The 19,116-nt window shown below is 43.2% G+C and overlaps 2 protein-coding genes across 2 annotated transcripts in view; both read right to left on the bottom strand.

Annotated features, from left to right (window-relative positions):
* Positions 1–19,116, bottom strand: part of LOC133138214 (cytosolic sulfotransferase 3-like) — a 42,397-nt gene that overhangs the window by 3,186 nt on the left and 20,095 nt on the right. The gene's annotated exons all lie outside the window — the stretch shown is intronic.
* On the bottom strand, positions 629–18,310 carry LOC133138216 (cytosolic sulfotransferase 3-like). The gene is made up of 7 exons (XM_061256790.1): positions 17,894–18,310; positions 7,034–7,116; positions 6,334–6,472; positions 6,042–6,167; positions 5,451–5,551; positions 884–1,010; positions 629–715 (listed from the first exon to the last, which is right to left on the bottom strand). The coding sequence occupies exons 2-7, from the start codon at positions 7,055–7,057 to the stop codon at positions 693–695; spliced, it is 540 nt and encodes a 179-aa protein (XP_061112774.1). The 5' UTR covers positions 7,058–7,116; positions 17,894–18,310; the 3' UTR covers positions 629–692.

Below are 19,116 nucleotides of genomic sequence, written 5' to 3'. Positions count from 1 at the left end.
TACACTACACTACACTACACTACAATGTACAGTAGATCAGGTTACATTGCAAGATGCAAACCACTCTTTAACAACATAAAAAGGATGACTATGTTACAGTTTACTACTCTGTACCAAAAAGAGTTCTGGAAAAAGGTGTGGTGGACAGATTAGACCTTGGTTGACTTGTTTCAGACTCATTGGATGGTGCTTCATCCCACAGCAAGGCAATGATCCCAAACACACACCAATGCTCTCTTTCTTCTTAATGACATTCCAAATAGCTCTTTTGGCAAGCCTATTGTTTGGCCACATAATGGCGTCCTTGGCTTTCATTGCCAGAACTCAACCTTATAGTGCTGTGATGAGTGACCTACTGGTTACAAAAGAATCAAATTAATTTCTTCTGTCAGACTCTTCTCCGATACTACATGGCTCAGCAAGATTTCTCTTTATTTTGGGGTCAATGTTAATATTGTTCATAGTGTTGCAGGAGTTGATTATTGTTCCACAGCAGGATCCCTTAACTACTATGTCTATAACCTTCACTTCTGCAGTTCTTACCTCTGAGTTTGGGGTAAGTTTGTTTTTTCTCCCACCACCCTTTCACATGGTCATACCAAGAGCCAAATACCACTGGGAAACCAAGGAGAGGAGTTTTATTCAGTGTCACCTTGTGAAGGCACTCCTTAAGAAAGCAGGCCTTTGAGTCCTCAGTGATGACCTGAGAGATGACCTGTTAAGCATAAACCTCAATGATTGGGTTCACATGATTGGATATCCAAAATAATTATGCATATTATACTCCCCCCATTTCCAGGCCCATGGTCAAGCTACTGTTCTCTCTTATGGTCTGTGAATTGTAACCTTAATTTAACCAAAAATAATTCCTTTCTTTACTCACATTTCCCCTCTTGGAATTTCTGCAGGTAACTAGGCCAGTCTCCAGGCTCAGGCTGCATAGAATCCATACAGTCAAAATGAAAGTAGGACACAACATTGTCCTTGGCGTTGCGGGCTACATAGACAATCTGCATAGAATGGGAGTTGAACATTCATATAACATGGAGAGAGAGTATGTTACAGACAAGAATGTTTCATCACAGAGAGTTATAGACCCCATAATTTATTAACAAAAACACACATTTATGTCAGGACAAATTACAGAAGGGGACTAGAAAGATAATCAACAGATATCATGTACAAACATCAAGCATCAAATCTTTATTTGGCAAGTTTGTATGGCAATATTATTCCTGACCAGTTCTAAGCCTTGCAGGGGTTAGAGAATAGATGTAGTGACAGTCTTTAATTCTGTAATAGTGCGAGATACATACATACATACATACATACATACATACATATGTAAGCCGGAAATAATTAACCTCTTGTGTCATCACTCAGAAAGATGTTTCATGATTATCCCAGATCAGAATATAGTAATCCATCCATCCATCCATTATCTTAACCCGCTTATCCTGAACAGGGTCGCAGGGGGGCTGGAGCCTATCCCAGCATACATTGGGCGAAAGGTAAGAATACACCCTGGACAGGTCGCCAGTCCATCACAGGGCACACACACCATTCACTCACACGCTCATACCTACAGGCAATTTAGACTCTCCAATCAGCCTAACCTGCATGTCTTTGGACTGTGGGAGGAAACCGAAGTACCCGGAGGAAACCCACGCAGACACGGGGAGAACATGCAAACTCCGCACAGAGAGGCCCCGGCCGACTGGGATTCGAACCCAGGACCTCCTTGCTGTGAGGCGGCAGTGCTACCCACTGCATCATCCGTGCCGCCCGGTACAGAAACATATTTACTAAATAATACAGTTGTCACGAAAAAATGTATGTGTATTCTGGGGGCTTTTAGGTCAAAGGGGTCATTAAGCCTTGGGCCAAGCCATGGGAAAAGAATATCTTCCTATGGGGAAAGACTCAGGACACTCCCACAGCGCCTCCATTTGGACACTTCTGTCATTACACCCTTCACTTCTCTCCTGGATTAAGGATGGACTTTTCGTGACAACTACAACATAATAAGACATAAGGATAGTCTGTTTGGTATGGATGATGATCAAGGAATCAGATAAGATACATTTCATACCAACTGGAGTTTAATAAACCATAGTTTCAATAACTCAAGGGAAAACCTACATGTCCTCTCTGGTAATCATCTGTTTTTTCAATCCCCAAAGGTGGGGGTCTAAATTCCAATCTGGGAAGATCGCAATCGACTTCCCACACGGTGCACATTCTCTATCTGTATATATGAGGAAGATCGTAACCGGCTTCCCACACTGTGTACATTCTGTGTCTGTGTGTAGCGGAAGATCGTAATCAACTTTCCACACAGCATATTCTGTATGTATCTGTGTGTAGCCAAACCAGGCTGGGTAAGATTATTCTCTCTGTAACTCTACTCCTAATTTGTATATTCTGTAAATTGACTGTTGTATTCTATGATAACCTGTATGTAAATAAATTCTTCTTGGTTTTGACTTGCATGATCTCCATGACTCCAATTCATCTTGTACCTTTTCAGCCTAAATTATGACTGAATACTCAGGGTGATAATATTGACCAAAGACCAACTGATCAGTAGCTTGGTACTCTAGTGGAGTTCCCAAGTTGGGAAGGCAGTCAAGCTTGGCCCGTAAAAATGATTGTTGGTGCATGGTTCTTGTAATATGATGCGAAGAGAACCCATGGATGTTGTTTACGTCGGTTCTTGTCATGTTACATTTACATTTTTTACATTTTAGTCATTTGGCAGACGCTTTTAATCCAAAGCGACTTACAAGTGCATAGGTTCTACCATAAGTCAAAGCATCACATCCAGAAACTAGCAAAATACACATGAAATGCTGTTCTAAACATAGTTGTCATCAGAAGTGCTTTTTTTTTTGTTTTTTGTTTTTTTTTGGGGGGGGGGGGGTTAGACAAGGATAGGGATATCAGAAAGGAGGGGCAGGGGAAATCAGGAGGGAGGACTAAGGTAGAGTTTGAAAAGGTGGGTTTTGAGTCTGCGTCGAAATAGGGGGATTCTGCTGTTCTGACAGTGGTAGGCAAGTCATTCCACCACTGAGGAACCAGGACGGAAAACAGACGTGAACGTGCAGCTCGACCGCCAGGTGCACGTAGAGAGGGAACCGTAAGCTGACCAGAGCTGGCAGACCGGAGTGGTCTAGCTGGGGAGTAGGGAGTGATCAGGGATTGTATGTAAGGTGGGGCAATCCCCTTAGCAGCCTGAAATGCCAACACTAGGGCCTTGAAACGGATGCATGCGGCAATAGGAAGCCAGTGGAGGCCAATGTTAGCTTTCAGGAGCCCTCTAAATGCACGCTGACCTGAGCTCGCAACTATCTGTGCAAAATATAATGCATGTATTGCGTTGGCTAGACCCCCAACCTCTATGTTCTCCACTGAACTGAGATTCAGCAATAATGCTAATCCCGGGAGCATATATTGAGTAATTGTGGCATTTTAGGGGGAGTCGAATGTAACCACAAGTTTGCGCATGTTTAAAACCAATTTCTAAATTCTATCTTAAATTGGAGTCAGATAACGAAAGTGAATGTATTGGCCCTATTGTGGAGATTCTTGGTCAGCCTGGACCAGTAGAGAGGCAGAGTGGTACTACTGTCTTTGTAACGTGGTTTATTTATTGGCTGATCTAGACTCTCCGCATAGCGGCCATTATTATTTAACCCTTCTAACATTCTTTCAGCAACACCAGAAGGACATGCACGCAGATACCTGCGGCCCGTGCTAAATTATGTCGTTGGGTTAGCATGGGGTTTTACACATACATACAGTCAGGTCCATAAATATTGGGACATGGACACAATTCTCCTCTTTTTGGCTCTATACACCACCACAATGGATTTGAAATGAAACGAACAAGATATGATTTAACTGCAGACTCTCAGCGTTAATTTGAGGGTATTTACATCCAAATCAGGTGAACGGTGTAGGAATTACAACAGTTTGGTACAACAGTAATGGGACAAACTAACAATCATAAATCACTTTCACTTTTTAATACTTGGTTGCAAATCCTTTGCAGTCAATTACAGCCTGAAGTCTGGAACGCATAGACATCACCAGACGCTGGGTGTCATCCCTGGTGATGCTCTGCCAGGCCTCTACTGCAACTGTCTTCAGTTCCTGCTTGTTCTTGGGGCATTTTCCCTTCAGTTTTGTCTTCAGCAAGTGAAATGCATGTTCAATCGGATTCAGGTCAGGTGATTGACTTGGCCATTGCATAACATTCCACTTCTTTGCCTTAAAAAGCTCTTTGGTTGCTTTCGCAGTATGCTTCGGGTCATTGTCCATCTGCACTGTGAAGCGCCGTCCAATGAGTTCTGAAGCATTTGGCTGAAAATGAGCAGATAATATTACCCTAAACACTTCAGAATTCATCCTGCTGCTTTTGTCAGTAGTCATATCATCAATAAATACAAGGGAACCAGTTCCATTGGCAGCCATACATGCCCACGCCATGACACTACCACCACCATGCTTCACTGATGAGGTGGTATGTTTTGGATCATGAGCAGTTCCTTTCCTTCTCCATACTCTTCTCTTCCCATCATTCTGGTACAAGTTGATCTTTGTCTCATCTGTCCATTGGATGTTGTTCCAGAACTGTCAAGACTTTTTTAGATCAACTCTAATCAGGTTTTCCTGTTTTTGAGGCTCACCAATGGTGAACCCTCTGTATTCACTCTGGTGAAGTCTTCTCTTGATTGTTGACTTTGACACACATACACCTACCTCCTGGAGAGTGTTCTTGATCTGGCCAACTGTTGTGAAGGGGGTTTTCTTCACCAGGGAAATAATTCTTCTGTCATCCACCACAGTTGTTTTCCGTGGTCTTCCGGGTCTTTTGGTGTTGCTGAGCTCACCGGTGCGTTCTGTCTTTTTAAGAATGTTTCAAACAGTTGATTTGGCCACACCTAATGTTTTTGCCATCTCTCTGATGGGTTTGTTTTGATTTTTTTTCTCTAATGGTGGCTTGCTTCACTGATAGTGACAGCTCTTTGGATCTCATATTGAGAGTTGACAGCAACAGATTCCAAATGCAAATAGCACACTTGAAATGAACTCTAGACCTTTTATCTGCTCCTTGTAAATGAGATAATAAGGGAATAACACACACCTGGCCATGGAACAGCTGAGCAGCCAATTTTCCCATTACTTTTGGTCCCTTGAAAAGTGGGAGGCACATATAGAAACTGTTATAATTCATACACCGTTCACCTGATTTGGATGTAAATACCCTCAAATTAAAGCTGAGAGTCTGCAGTTAAATCATATCTTGTTCGTTTCATTTCAAATCCATTGTGGTGGTGTATAGAGCCAAAAAGAGGAGAATTGTGTCGATGTCCCAATATTTATGGACCTGACTGAACATACATACATTCTTAAATGGTGAACCAAGAGACAAAGTCTACACTCACCCTACATTTTTGTTCCCAGAAGGATTTAGGCACAAGCTGAACTGGAAGGTGGGTTTTAATGAGACGAGGGGATGTGGTCATCTTATCTGCCAATTCTACACCTGTATGTGGGAAGAAGAGTACCGCTCCTAAATCAAGAATTATATTCTGTGCCACATTTGTATATTCTCTCCTGCCTACATATATTGGACAGACTAAAATAACCTTGTTAACTACTACTCCAGTGCATATGTATATTGTGTTGTTCTAAACTGGCACCTATGTGAAGCTATTGAGATCATAAGTGTCTTTGTGACCTTTGGGAAGAACTGGGATGCAGATCTCCAGGAATGGGACTCTCTCAGAGATGGGCAGCGAGACAGCTCTTAATCAAGAATTGTATTGTTTGCCACGCATTATTATTCTTAGTAATATGTTTTTCCCAGAGAGGACAAAGACATGTGTTCTTAAAGAAAAGTTCAGAGCAGTCTTTCAGAAAGCTGTGTTCACAATTAACTACTGTAATTAGATAAATCTACACTGTAGCTTTAGTATAAATATGTTTGTAAAACTGTGTAATTTGTCATTTCTGATCTGAAGAGCATCTGTGACCTGTGGGAGGTGAGATGCAGATCTCCAGGAATGGGACTCTCTCAAAGATGGGTAATGAGACCCCACGCTTTGGGGAGGACTTCCCAAAATACAGAAGGTCCAACATGTGGGACACCCAGGTTGTACCTGAGAGAGGGTAACAAATGGTTAAATATCAAAACAGTTCGGAAATACATAGGAACCACAGACAGAGCAATGAACACATGCAATGCATTACCAAATGGGGTAGAAATCAGTATATCAGAGAGACATACAGGTAAATAGAATGACAGAGATGAACAGATGGACAGACCTGCTTTTGGATATGTTGCAATGAGAATATCATCAGGTTTTGCCTGGAAGTTCTGCACATTATCCCAGTTATCAGTGAAGAAATGATCCATTGACACACCATGAAAATCAACCAACTCTGGACGAAGGTGCGATACAGTCTGAGAAGCCAAAATTGAAAACGGAAACAAATAATCGCAAATGCAGCAGCCACATGTACTACACACATACAAACCCCACCTGATGGCACTGAGAATTTGGGCTGCAGGACAATAATCGCCCTCTCTATGACTATGTTAACTGCTCTGTACTGTAGCCTAGCTTGCATGTGCACAAATAGAATCCCCCCGGTCTGCAATCTCAACTACCCCCCGGATGCCTTTGAGCCTGGGTGGGGCGTCCTGGATCAGAAACCCCTGCTTTAATGAATGAACCTTGCTCAACCCACATTAAATATTAATTAAATGAAACGGCACCTTTCTCTGTGACTCAGTTCAAGCAACACTTTTTTATGTTAATATAATATTATACTGTCTATTATACACATTATAAACAAGTATTAATAATGACCACATCCAAACATGACTGCTTTAAATGAGCTCTTCATGGTCACTACACAGAAAATCACTCATTACCATACCCCAGAGTACTGTAAGTAGTGTATGCATCTCTTTCACTTCATTTAGTGGCAAAGGTTTCTCGTGGAGTGATAAAGCACCTACTTCTTCTTGGTCCTGGCTGGCCATGCTGATTGTCAGGGCTGAGCTGAAGAGACTGGTCCGCTCCTTTTTAAACTACACTGTACCTGGGAAAAGGTGATATAATTCTTATTTAAACCACAGCAGGGTTAGTGTGAATACCCTGCCCACTATGTCAAAGTCCAATTCATGGGAGATAAACAATACATACCAGACGAAAGATCACTTATCAGCAGTTCTGAGTGCCTGAGTTCACATCAGGCCACCTTACGTCAAACATAATATAAAAACGCACAATGCCTGAATGCCTTTTATCCATTGCATTACATTACAGTACATAACAATCACTAAGCAGATACTCATATCCAGATAACTCATGTACAAATGTAGAAAACAACAGGGTTAGTCTCAGGAAAGTGTGATACCACCAAGCAGGCAGAGAAGACCCATGAAGCTGGGGTAAGACCTCACTGAAATTCACCTCTTGATCACTAGAATGTGAGCCAATTTGATGGTAGTGGCCTTCCTAATCTTTCAATAGTTTTCAACTCATGTTCGTGGTGGGAATAAATCAAAAGAAAAGTACGTTCATGTAATTTTTTCACAGCATAAAATAAGCCTCTGTTTTTATGAAGATGTGCATACACACACTTTTTCACTGTGATTAAGAGAATAATGAAACTTCTAACAAAGTAAAATTGTACATGTAAAATTAAGGCACATGCACGAAACAGGTTAAAATATCTAAGTCAACCAGCTACCAGCTGTTTCAAAACCTTGAGCTGTTATTTTCAGTCGGGACTTGTTTCTATATTTGCAATCAAACACTTCCTATAATTTGCTCCTTTAATTCAGACATATTCATAGGTTTGGTGTTTCATGATCAAAAAAAGTTGTTGAAATATCAGTCTGGAAAGGGTTAACTCTATGATGTGTCTGCTGGACAACTTGCCATTCTTGAAGGAACTACTGTATGAATTCTGCTCCGTACAAGAAAATTCTGAAAGAGAATGTCTGGTCATCTGTCCATGAGCTGAAGACAATGATCCAAAACACAAAAGTGTTCACATTCGATAGGCTAAAAATTTAAATGTAAATTTTGGAGAATGAATCAAACAACCAGGAAACAGACTACGGTAAGTACCAAGGGAATGAATACATGGAATCGCTAACAACTTAGACAAAAACTGACAACGAAAAATACAGAACCTGACAAGCAGAAGAGTGGGTTAAAATTCCTCCAAAGACTGATGTGAAATTATAGGAAGTGCTCGGTTGCAGTAATTGCTGCTAAAGGTGGTGTTACGACTGATTCATTCAAGTCGTGAGCAGGAAAATGAGACACGCGACAACAGGCTTACGAGATAATGATTTCTTTATTTTAAAGTAAATTATTATGGGGTGTGAAAGATTAGTATGGCTGTAGTGTTGCATGTAGTAGGAGTAGCAATGTTGTGGGTGCAAAAACTATAACAAAAAGCCGTCTGTCCAACAACAGGTATTCGACATGCTATTCTGCCCCCCCAAGCAGCCACACTGGAGCTCCTTTAACCCGGAATTAAACTCACTCCAGGTGCCGCTTGTAGAGGGACCACGCCCACCAATCATCCTGTTGGGAGGCATAAGGGGAAAGTGTTAAAATGCAGCAGGGGGGGCGTGACACCCCCCCCCCCTTAAAAGGGGCGCCCAAGGGTGACCCTCCTCAAACCCAACAGGGTCAAATAAACAATATAATACAGTGCATTGCAGTACAAGAGGTCCTGAAACCACCACCAATTTAACTAAAAGGTGAAACCTTGACTGGGCCCCATCACCCAGCAGACCGTGCCTCACACAGTCCAAGGTAAAACCTCACGTTTACCAAGACAAATCCAGGAGACAGCCCCAAGTCAAGCCAGCAGTCCATAGAGGCCCTCTGTAAAACAAGACTCCCCCCCTGCACCCAATACCACTGCGGCGCCACAGTGGCAGAGCGAGAGAGAGAGAAAAGCGAATACAGATGGGACGAGAGATCGGGTAGGCCTAAAGGCTTTTATCAGGCATACGGCTCAACGTGTCGGCTAATACGTTTGCCGTCCCCTTGATGTGTCTTATATCAAGATTATAGTTCTGCAAGAAAAGGGACCACCTCATCAAACGCTGGTTAGGGTTGGACATTGATTTTAAAAATGTCAAGGGGTTATGGTCTGTATAAATAATCAAAGGTCCAGAGACAGAGCCCATGTACACATCGAAATGTTGAAGACCCCAAATTAATGCGAGAGCTTCCTGTTCAATCACAGAATACTTTAACTGATGCACGTTAAACTTCCGTGAGAAGTACGCGACTGGATGCTCAACACCCGTGCTGTCAGGCTGCAGCAACACAGCGCCTACTCCAACCCCGCTTGCATCCACTTGCAGGACGAACGGACGATCAAAACAAGGTGCAGCAAGAACTGGTGCATTGCATAGCAAAGCTTTTGCTGACCTGAACGCTTCTTCACATTCATCAGACCAGTGAAAACTGACTTTGCTACTAAGCAAACTGGTCAACGGGGCAACAATGGTTGAAAAGTTTACACAGAAACTTCTATAGTAGCCGATCATACCCAGGAACCGCATAAGCTCCTTTTTTGTGGTAGGAGTGGGGTAATTTTCAATGGCTGTTACCTTAGCTTGTACTGGACGAACCACCCCCTGTCCAACCACCTTACCCAGATAGGTGACCGTTGCCTTCGCAAACTCGCACTTTGCGAGGTTGACAGTCAAGGAGGCTTTAACGAACCGATCCAGGCAGGCACCTAGACGCTCAACGTGCTGAGGCCAGGTGTCGCTATAAACAACCACATCATCCAAGTAGACTGCACAACCCTCTAGACCAGTCAGTACTTTGTTCATGAGGCGTTGGAATGTGGAAGGGGCATTTTTGAGACCAAAGGGCATAACAGTATAGGTATATAGTCCATTGTGAGTAATAAAAGCAGATATTTCCCGCACACGGGTTGTTAATGGCACCTGCCAATATCCTTTAAGTAAGTCCAGTTTCGTAACAAACGTCGCAGCACCCACCTGGTCGACGCAATCCTCCATACGAGGTAAGGGATAGCAATCTGACTTAGTCAATAAGTTTACTTTACGGTAGTCCGTGCAAAACCGAAATGAGCCATCAGGCTTATTAACCAAAATACACGGTGAACTCCATTCTGCAAATGCAGGCTCAGCAATGCCATTTTTAATCATATAGTCTATTTCAGACTCTAGATGTTTCCGCTTTGGAGTCGGAACACGATAGAAACGTTGTTTGATGGGAGCGGCCGTCCCCACATCAATGTCATGTTTCAATACATGTGTTTGCGTTGGAGTATCTGGAAATAAACTACGATGAGAATTGATTAAAGTGAATAGGTCTCTTCTTTGGTCTACCAATAAATAATCAAATCGAGACCTCAAGCTTTGTAGGAAATCTGAGTTGTTCAGCCGGCCCTGGAACATACCCTCCGCTGGCATTCTGATGTCCTCCTCCACCCTTCTACCGTCTTGGACAAACTTAGACACGAGACCTGCAACACTTAAGGTAACAGGCAGCACAGGCAAATTAACAGTTTTACCATACACTTCAGGTAAGGAAACCACACCAGTTTCAGGAGGCAGACCTGGAGGTTTTGCAGCACCATTGGCTACAGTTTCTAAAGTAGTGGAACTGTAATAGGGCTTCAGCAAATTAACGTGACATAGCTGAACACTCCTCCTACGGTCAGGAGTGCGAATCAAATAGTTCAAATCTGATAGACAATGGTCCACAACATATGGACCTGCAAATTTAGCCTGGAAAGGGCTTCCCAGGACCGGTAACAAGGCCAGTACCTGATCACCGGATTTAAAACTTCTACGTTTTGCACCTCGGTCAAACAGACGTTTCATTTTTGACTGGGCGTTACCCAGTGCCTTCTGGGCTGCGGCCTGAGCTTGATACAGACGTAGCCGAAAACCACTAACCTAATCCAAAACATTCTCAGGGGGCTCTTTGGTCCGCCACTCATCCGCAACTATTGCCACTGGACCGCGGACAGTATGACCAAACACAATCTCATTTGGACTGAATCCTGTGCTTTCTTGTGCAACCTCTCTAATGGCCAACAACAGCGAAGGGAGGCCTTCTTCCCAGTCACGACAGAGTTCCGTGCAATATGAACGCAAAAGTGACTTTAGCGTTTGATGAAAACGCTCTAAAACCCCTTGACTTTGCGGATGGCGTGCACTCGAGACATTATGTTGTGTTCTCAGTTGTTTAAGAGCCTTAGCAAACTGCTTAGATGTAAAATTAGACCCTTGGTCAGACTGAATGACCTTTGGAATACCAAAGGTGGACATAAATGTGGTCAACGCCTTCAGTACAGACTGTGTGGTGATAGAACGCAGAGGATATGCCTCGGGATAACGTGTGGACTGACACAACAGTCAATAAATAACCACACCCAGCTTTTGACGGAGGAAGTGGACCTACGCAGTCCACAATCAGATGCTCAAAAGGATTGGCTACTACCGGAATGGGACACAGGGGAGCAACCGGCATCATTTGGTTTGGTTTGCCCGTGAGCTGACAGATATAGCATGTTTTTATATACTGGGCCACATCATGCTTCAAATTAGGCCAGACACGCAAAAACACGGTTGTATGTTTTTTTCACTCCAGTATGACCCGCAGTACCCTTATGGGCAATATATAGTACCTCATTTCTAAATTTTGTAGGGACAACAACCTGTATGATGTCATCACCAACAAAATTGTCTTTCCGAAACACCCACTTTTTCGACAGAGCAGATGGTCTTGAAGGAAGTAACAGGGCGACAACCCTGAAAGTTTACCATCAGGGACCAGTTGATCGAACAAACGGTTAAGACTACGATCCTTTAACTGTTCCTCAACTACCTCCTCCCGTGAGACCTTCAGCAATGATAGCATAGGAGTGACAGCCTCCCCTACAGACACCACTGGCTCAGGCACAGGTACTACCGGGGGTACACCAGACTCAAGATTTGCGAAAAACGTGTTCCCAAGATCAGAAAATGACTGACTCTTGTCCCGTTTCACATGGTCACGTTCAGCCATGGCTTTTCCATGAGTCATCGACCGAGTGACTGCGCATGAAACAAACACCTCGGGGAACTTTACCCCCATTTCATCGGGCATTCCACATACAAGGGGTTCTGAAGTTACCACTGGAGGTGGTGAGTCAACCAACTTTGACGATCCCGCCAAATCATTTCCAAGTAGTAGGGCAACACCATCAACAGGTAACTCAGGACAAACACCAAGCACCACATTACCTTGGACCCACTCAGACTCAAGGCTGACTATATGCAAAGGCACAGTTATATGACCTGTAACACTGCGGATAAGCACGCTGTTCCCAGTGAAGGAATCAGCAGAGAAGGGCAAAACCTCTGCGGATATTAGAGACTGTGAAGCTCCCGTGTCCCGCAATATTTTAATAGGTTGTTTTGACCTACCAAAGATATGAAACCACCAGAGGTATATGGTGAATAGTCAGAGTCTGCAAGCTTATCTTGCGGTGTTGTCCCAACTGAAAGTTTTGGTTCTGACAGGTTAGGCTTAGGGCAGTATGTTGCTGCTGCCAAACCCACTGGTTTAACAGACTGGCCAAATTTTGGACACTCACCTTTCCAGTGCCCTCGATGATGACATGTATAGCAAAGCCTTGTAGGATCAAGCTTCCCATTTGTGCCAGCAACATCTTTCCCTGGGCCACCCCTACCCCCAGCAAAGGGCTTAAAGGAGCGAGCACGAGGAGAATCATTCTGTAATGCATTGTTTCGTGAACGACTATTAGCGAACCCACCGCGGCGAATCAACATAAATTCGTCCGCAAACACTGCAGTGTCAGACGCTGTACGCGCTTGTCGTTCAGTAAGATAAATTGCAACAGAATCAGGAACTGAACTTTTAAACTGTTCCAGCGCTATCAGATCACAGAGTTTCTCAAATGTGTCGGCACCGGTTGCAGTACGCCAACGTGAAAATTGGAGTAGTAATTCTCGGGCAAAATCAACATGCGACTGTTTTTCAGCCCGCCTCCAACTACGAAACCTTTGACGGTAAGCTTCTGGAACAAGCTCATAAGCTTTGAGGACAGCAGCTTTCACAGCAGAGTAGGACAGCGTCTGTTCTGGGGAAAGACTAGAGTATGCCTCTTGGGCCTTGCCTGTCAGTACAGACTGCAGCATGACTACTTGGTCCTCCTCTGGCCACCTACGAGATGTAGCCAACCGTTCAAATAGGACAAAGAAGGTGTCAGGGTCCTTCTCACTAAATTTAGGGAGTAAGCGCAAGTTGCGTGTGAGGCCAGGCATAAACGGACCATGTGAGGTGGAACCATCCTCCATCAACAAGGAACCCACCATTTCTATATCCAAGTCTGGCCTTGCCAACAAAGTTGCACGGGATTGACGTTGTTCAAGCAATTTATCCCGTTCCATTTCCAAATTTTCGGTTGCAATTTTTTCCTTTAAGGTCAATTCCCTTTCTAAAGCCATTTCGCGTTCTTTTAACGCCATTTCGCGTAAAGCCAATTCCCAGCTTTTGTCACTGGGCGGAATGTCTGTACCATCAACCGGTACATCTACAGCCTCAAATGGAAAGTAATTACAAATGGCTAATCGCCGAACCATTTGTTGCAACTCCGCTTTTCTCAGCCCGTGGGGATTACCATCCCAATACACCACAAGCTGCCTCAGTTCTAGCACATTAAAGGACAGAAAAATACTATTCGAGGGTTCCCTCAAAAAAGTTTTTACCTTCTCACTTTCAATTAGGTCGAGATCACCAGCCATTGTGACAGATGAACTAAGCAAGACTGTTAATCTATGTAATAATTGTTATGCTCTCATGCAGTGGTCTAGTTTATGTTGATGACGTGACGTCAACGTTTCACGTATGTTTAATGACGTCACTGTTTTACATGAGGTTATATATGTGAGTGCGTGAATAATAAAACTCTTCTTCCCAGTAAATGAGACCGACGGCGAGCGTGTGCTTTATTTCCCGTATACAACTAACGTGTAAACCGGTTATCCTGCCCTAAGATGACAACGTCAACTAGTTATGGGCCCAGGAGGGACGTTGGAAACCGATGGAGCAGGTTGTGTTTCGACGGAGATGAAGAATTACGAGTTATGGGAGACAAAGTTTTTGGGCCACATGCGTCTACAAGGGCTGAAGGACACCATATTGTACGAGCCCGTCCCCAGCGATGAAAGGGAGGACGATGCAAATAAAAATGAAGAAGCTTATGCAGAACTAATTCAATTTTTAGATGATAAAAGTCTCTCCCTGGTTATGAGAGAAGCGGCTGATAATGGTCGAAAAGCCTTGAAAATACTAAGGGACCACTACGCAGGTAAAGGGAAACCACGTGTGATTAGCTTGTACACCGAGTTAACGTCACTGCAGAAAGCTGCTAACGAGAGTGTCACGGACTATATTATTCGTGCAGAGACCGCTATAACAGCACTGAGGAATGCTAAAGAGACTCTTAGTGATGGTCTTTTGATTGCAATGATTCTGAAGGGGCTGCCAGAGTCGTTTAAACCTTTTTCCATCCACATAACGCAGGGTGATGAGAAAATAACGTTTGCTGATTTCAAAACCAAACTGAGAAGTTTCGAGAGCACTGAGAAGCTAAATGCTAGCTCAAATTATGACGGCGTGATGAAAGTGACCTCGGGAGCGAGGGGAAGAGAGAACATTATTTGTTATAACTGCAACCAGAAAGGGCATATAGCCAGGGCATGCCCAAACGAGCAGAACGAGCGGCCGAAACAGTGGTGCAGCTTTTGCAAAAGTGCAACACACAAAGACGCTACGTGCAGACGGAGAAGGAGTGATGACGTGAAGCAAGCGACTGATGTCGAGGGTGAACAACATGGATATACATTCAAGATAAGTGACGGTCAGCTCAGAGGATCGAGACCGAGAGGCCTGATGGTCGATACAGGCGCAACATCACACATAATAACGGATATTGGAAAATTCAAGAACTTTGACGACACTTTCCAGCCAGAGAAGCACTATTTGGAATTAACTGATGGGACAAGGACCAGCGGTGTAGCGTCAAAAAGAGGTGATGTGGAGGTGTTCCTGATGAACAGTGAGGGCAAACGGGTGAAAGCCACACTGAAAAAGTCCCTGTATATCCCATCCTACCCACAGGACATTTTCTCAGTGAAAACTGCAACAGCCAATGGCGCTTCAGTGACCTTTCAACAAGGAAGTGACCAGCTCATCCACAAAGACGGGACCAGGTTTGACATTAAAGAGTATAACAGACTGTACTACCTAGACACCTACAGTGATGATGGTGATGATGGTTGTCATGCATGCTATGATATCCAAACCTGGCACGAAATCCTAGGTCACTGTAACTATGATGATGTCTCTAAACTGCAAAATGTTGTAGACGGAAAGAAAATCAAGGGGAAGGTTGATAGATCTAGCCTAGACTGTGAGGTCTGCACCCTAGGGAAATTTGCTCAGAGTAGAAACAGAGAACCTGATGTAAGAGCAAAGGGAGCACTTGAGCTTGTGCACACTGATTTATCTGGTCCTATTGATCCAAAAGCAAAGGATGGTTTTCGCTATGCTTTATCATTTACAGATGATTACACTAGTGTAGTATTTATGTATTTTTTGAAGGCAAAGAGTGATACTACCAAAGCAACTGAAAAGTTCATTGCAGACACTGCCCCCTATGGGAAAATCAAGTGTATTAGGTCAGACAATGGCACAGAGTACACAGCAAAAGAGTTTCAAGAGTTGTTGACTAAGAATAATATACGACATGAGACCTCAGCTCCTTACTCGCCCCATCAAAACGGTACAGCTGAAAGAAATTGGAGAACACTATTCGAAATGGCGAGATGTATGATTATTGAGAGCAAATTACCTAAAGAGTTGTGGACATATGCTGTGATGACTGCTGCAATAATTCGCAACAGGTGCTACAATAGTCGCATTAAGCAAACACCGTACTACATGTTAACAGGGAAGAAACCTGATCTTTCTAAAATGAGGGTGTTCGGATCGGTATGCTATGCATACAAGCAAGACAAGAAAAAGCTAGATGCCAAATGTGAGAAGGGGCGGTTTGTAGGGTTTGATAAGAACAGCCCTGCACTACTAGTCTACTACCCAGACACAGGGAGAGTACTCAAGCACAGGCTTGTAAAGTTCATTACGAAGAGCGTAAGTGAACATGAAACTCAGACTGATCTAATGATGACCGATGATGTTTATGAGAAGAGATACACATCCCCCATACCAAAACCCCAGATCGCTGATCAGACTCCAACGAGTCTGACATGGCAAATCCAGAAATGACTCTCACACAAGAGACAGACAAAAGAGATGACATACACACAAGGGATAGTCATAGTACACGTTATCCCAGGAGAGATAGGAATGCTCCAAAATACTTGAATGACTATGTGTTAGATGTTGATAGTGAGGACCAAATACTAGCCAATATTGACTACTGCTATAGGATGGTGTGTGGTGTACCACAAAGTTTTGATGAAGCCATGGGCTCAACAAAATCACAGATTTGGGCCAGTGCAATGAAAGAAGAGATAAATTATCTTAGAGAAAACAACACATACACATTGAATACACTGCCTATGGGTAAGAATGCAGTGGGGGGGTAAGTGGGTGTATGCAGTCAAAAACAATACTGACGACACTGAGACATATAAGGCAAGATATGTTGCAAAAGGTTACAGCCAAGTGGCTGGAATAGACAAGGAGACTTTCTCTCCAACTGCGAATATGACATCAATTCGTACCATGATACAGATGGCAGCTCAATATGACCTTGAACTCCACCAGATGGATGTTAAAACAGCTTATTTACATGCTCCAATTGACTGTGAAGTGTACATAGAGCAACCAGAAGGGTTTGAGGTAAAATCAGAGACAGGTGAAAAACTAGTCGGTAAACTGAACAAATCACTGTATGGTCTGAAACAGTCAGGACGGAATTGGAATAGAATGTTAAATGATCACCTCAGTGAAAATGGGTTTACTCAAAATCCAGCAGACCATTGTGTATACACTAAAGGAACAGAGAGTGATAGAATAATAATAATCATTTGGGTGGATGATCTACTTATTGCAGCCAGGGACAATGAATCACTCAATAATGTGAAGAGAATGCTGACAGCAAAATTTAAAATGAAAGATCTAGGGAAACTTAAACATTTTTTAGGTATTGATTTCAATCAGAGTGGGGGAGAAGTGAGGATGAACCAAAATAGGTACATATCAAAAATACTGGAGAAGTTTGGTATGTCCGAGTGTAAACCAAAGTCGACTCCATGTGAACAAAAACTGGATTTTAATGGTGATGGTGAACTTATCGATCCTAAGGGATATCGGGAGGTGATAGGGAGCTTGATTTATGTAATGACATGTACAAGACCAGATCTAAGCTAGATTGTCAGTAAGCTATCACAGTACCTGTCACAGCCAAAACAACACATGATAGCAGCCAAACATGTGATGATACCTGAAAGGCACGATCGAACCCCAAACTAACTGATAGTAATCAAACTAACTCTTTTCTCGACCCTAGTCTTCATGTAACGTTGCAGCGGGATCATTTAATCACATAGCCCAATCGTATGTCGCACAGTTCAATTGATAAACCATGTTCCCCACAATGGAAGTGAACCCAGGACAAATGCCATTAACTGCGAAATCACACAAAAACAACAAACAAGTTACCCATGCTCAACGATACCCTAAAACAGGATACGTCGCTACAACCTAACAGGGGTTTATAAACACAGCTCCAAAATAATTTGCATGTCAGCACCCTGGATACTCACCATCAAGTGTCCAAAAGTTCAGGTTATTCCTTATTTATTTTTAAGTGCGTGTCTCTTGCGACAGTTAAATCGAACAAGGACTCTACTTCCCACGTATAGAATCACCGATACCCGTAGGAAGTCAGACATCCGAAACTTACGGTCGCAAAACAAAAATAATCTAAATAAGCAAAGGGAATGTGCATCAGATCCCGGACGAGGCCCCACTTTCCTGTTACGACTGACTTGTTCAAGTCGTGAGCAGGAAAATGAGACACGTGACAACAGGCTTACGAGATAACGATTTCTTTATTTTAAAGTAAATTATTATGGGGTGTGAAAGATTAGTATGGCTGTAGTGTTGCATGTAGTAGGAGTAGCAATGTTGTGGGTGCAAAAACTATAACAAAAAGCCGTCTGTCCAACGACAGGTATTCGACATGCTATTCTGCCCCCCCAAGCAGCCACACTGGAGCTCCTTTAACCCGGAATTAAACTCACTCCAGGTGCCGCTTGTAGAGGGACCACGCCCACCAATCATCCTGTTGGGAGGCATAAGGGGAAAGTATTAAAATGCAGCAGGGGGGCGTGACAGTGGTGAAACCACTTTTTTTTAGTATTAAGGCAATTACATTTTCCACTGTGCTCATATGAGTGTTTTAAATCTTTATTCAGTGACACAAAACCTAAAAAGAAATGATGTGTTTTGTTTTTACTAAGGTCCTCTTTGTTTTATTAGATTTTGCCTAAAGATCTGAAACCATTCAGTGTGACAAATATGCTATAATAGAGGAGATCAGGAAGGGGCAAATACCTTTTCACAGCACTGTATCTAACAACCGTGCACATGTAAAAATAAATGTATAAAAAAAAGCAAGGTTACTGAAAGTATTTTTGGTAAAATATAGTAAAAGAAAGAAATACTGTGCAATTTAAGAAATAAATTCTCAGCATTATTGGACAGTATATAGTATAGAGAGACAGGAAGAATGGGAGCGAGAGAGGGGAAGACATGCGACAAATGTCGGCCGGTCGGATTTGAACCGCCGATGTCGCGGCTTGCAATGAGCATGCGGTCAGTGCTGAGACGGGTGCGTGGGGGTTGGACCCAAAATGCACGACTCAGAAACAATAGTAAAATAAAGTCCCGTTAGGGCTTTATTCGGGACGAGTCCCGGGAGCGTAGTCAATACAAGCAAAGTCCATACACGAAGATCCAGCCAAACAAATACAAAACAAACAAA

Source organism: Conger conger, chromosome 10 (assembly GCF_963514075.1).
Source record: "Conger conger chromosome 10, fConCon1.1, whole genome shotgun sequence".
Lineage (NCBI taxonomy): Eukaryota > Metazoa > Chordata > Actinopteri > Anguilliformes > Congridae > Conger > Conger conger.
This window is presented reverse-complemented; position numbering and strand designations above follow the sequence as displayed.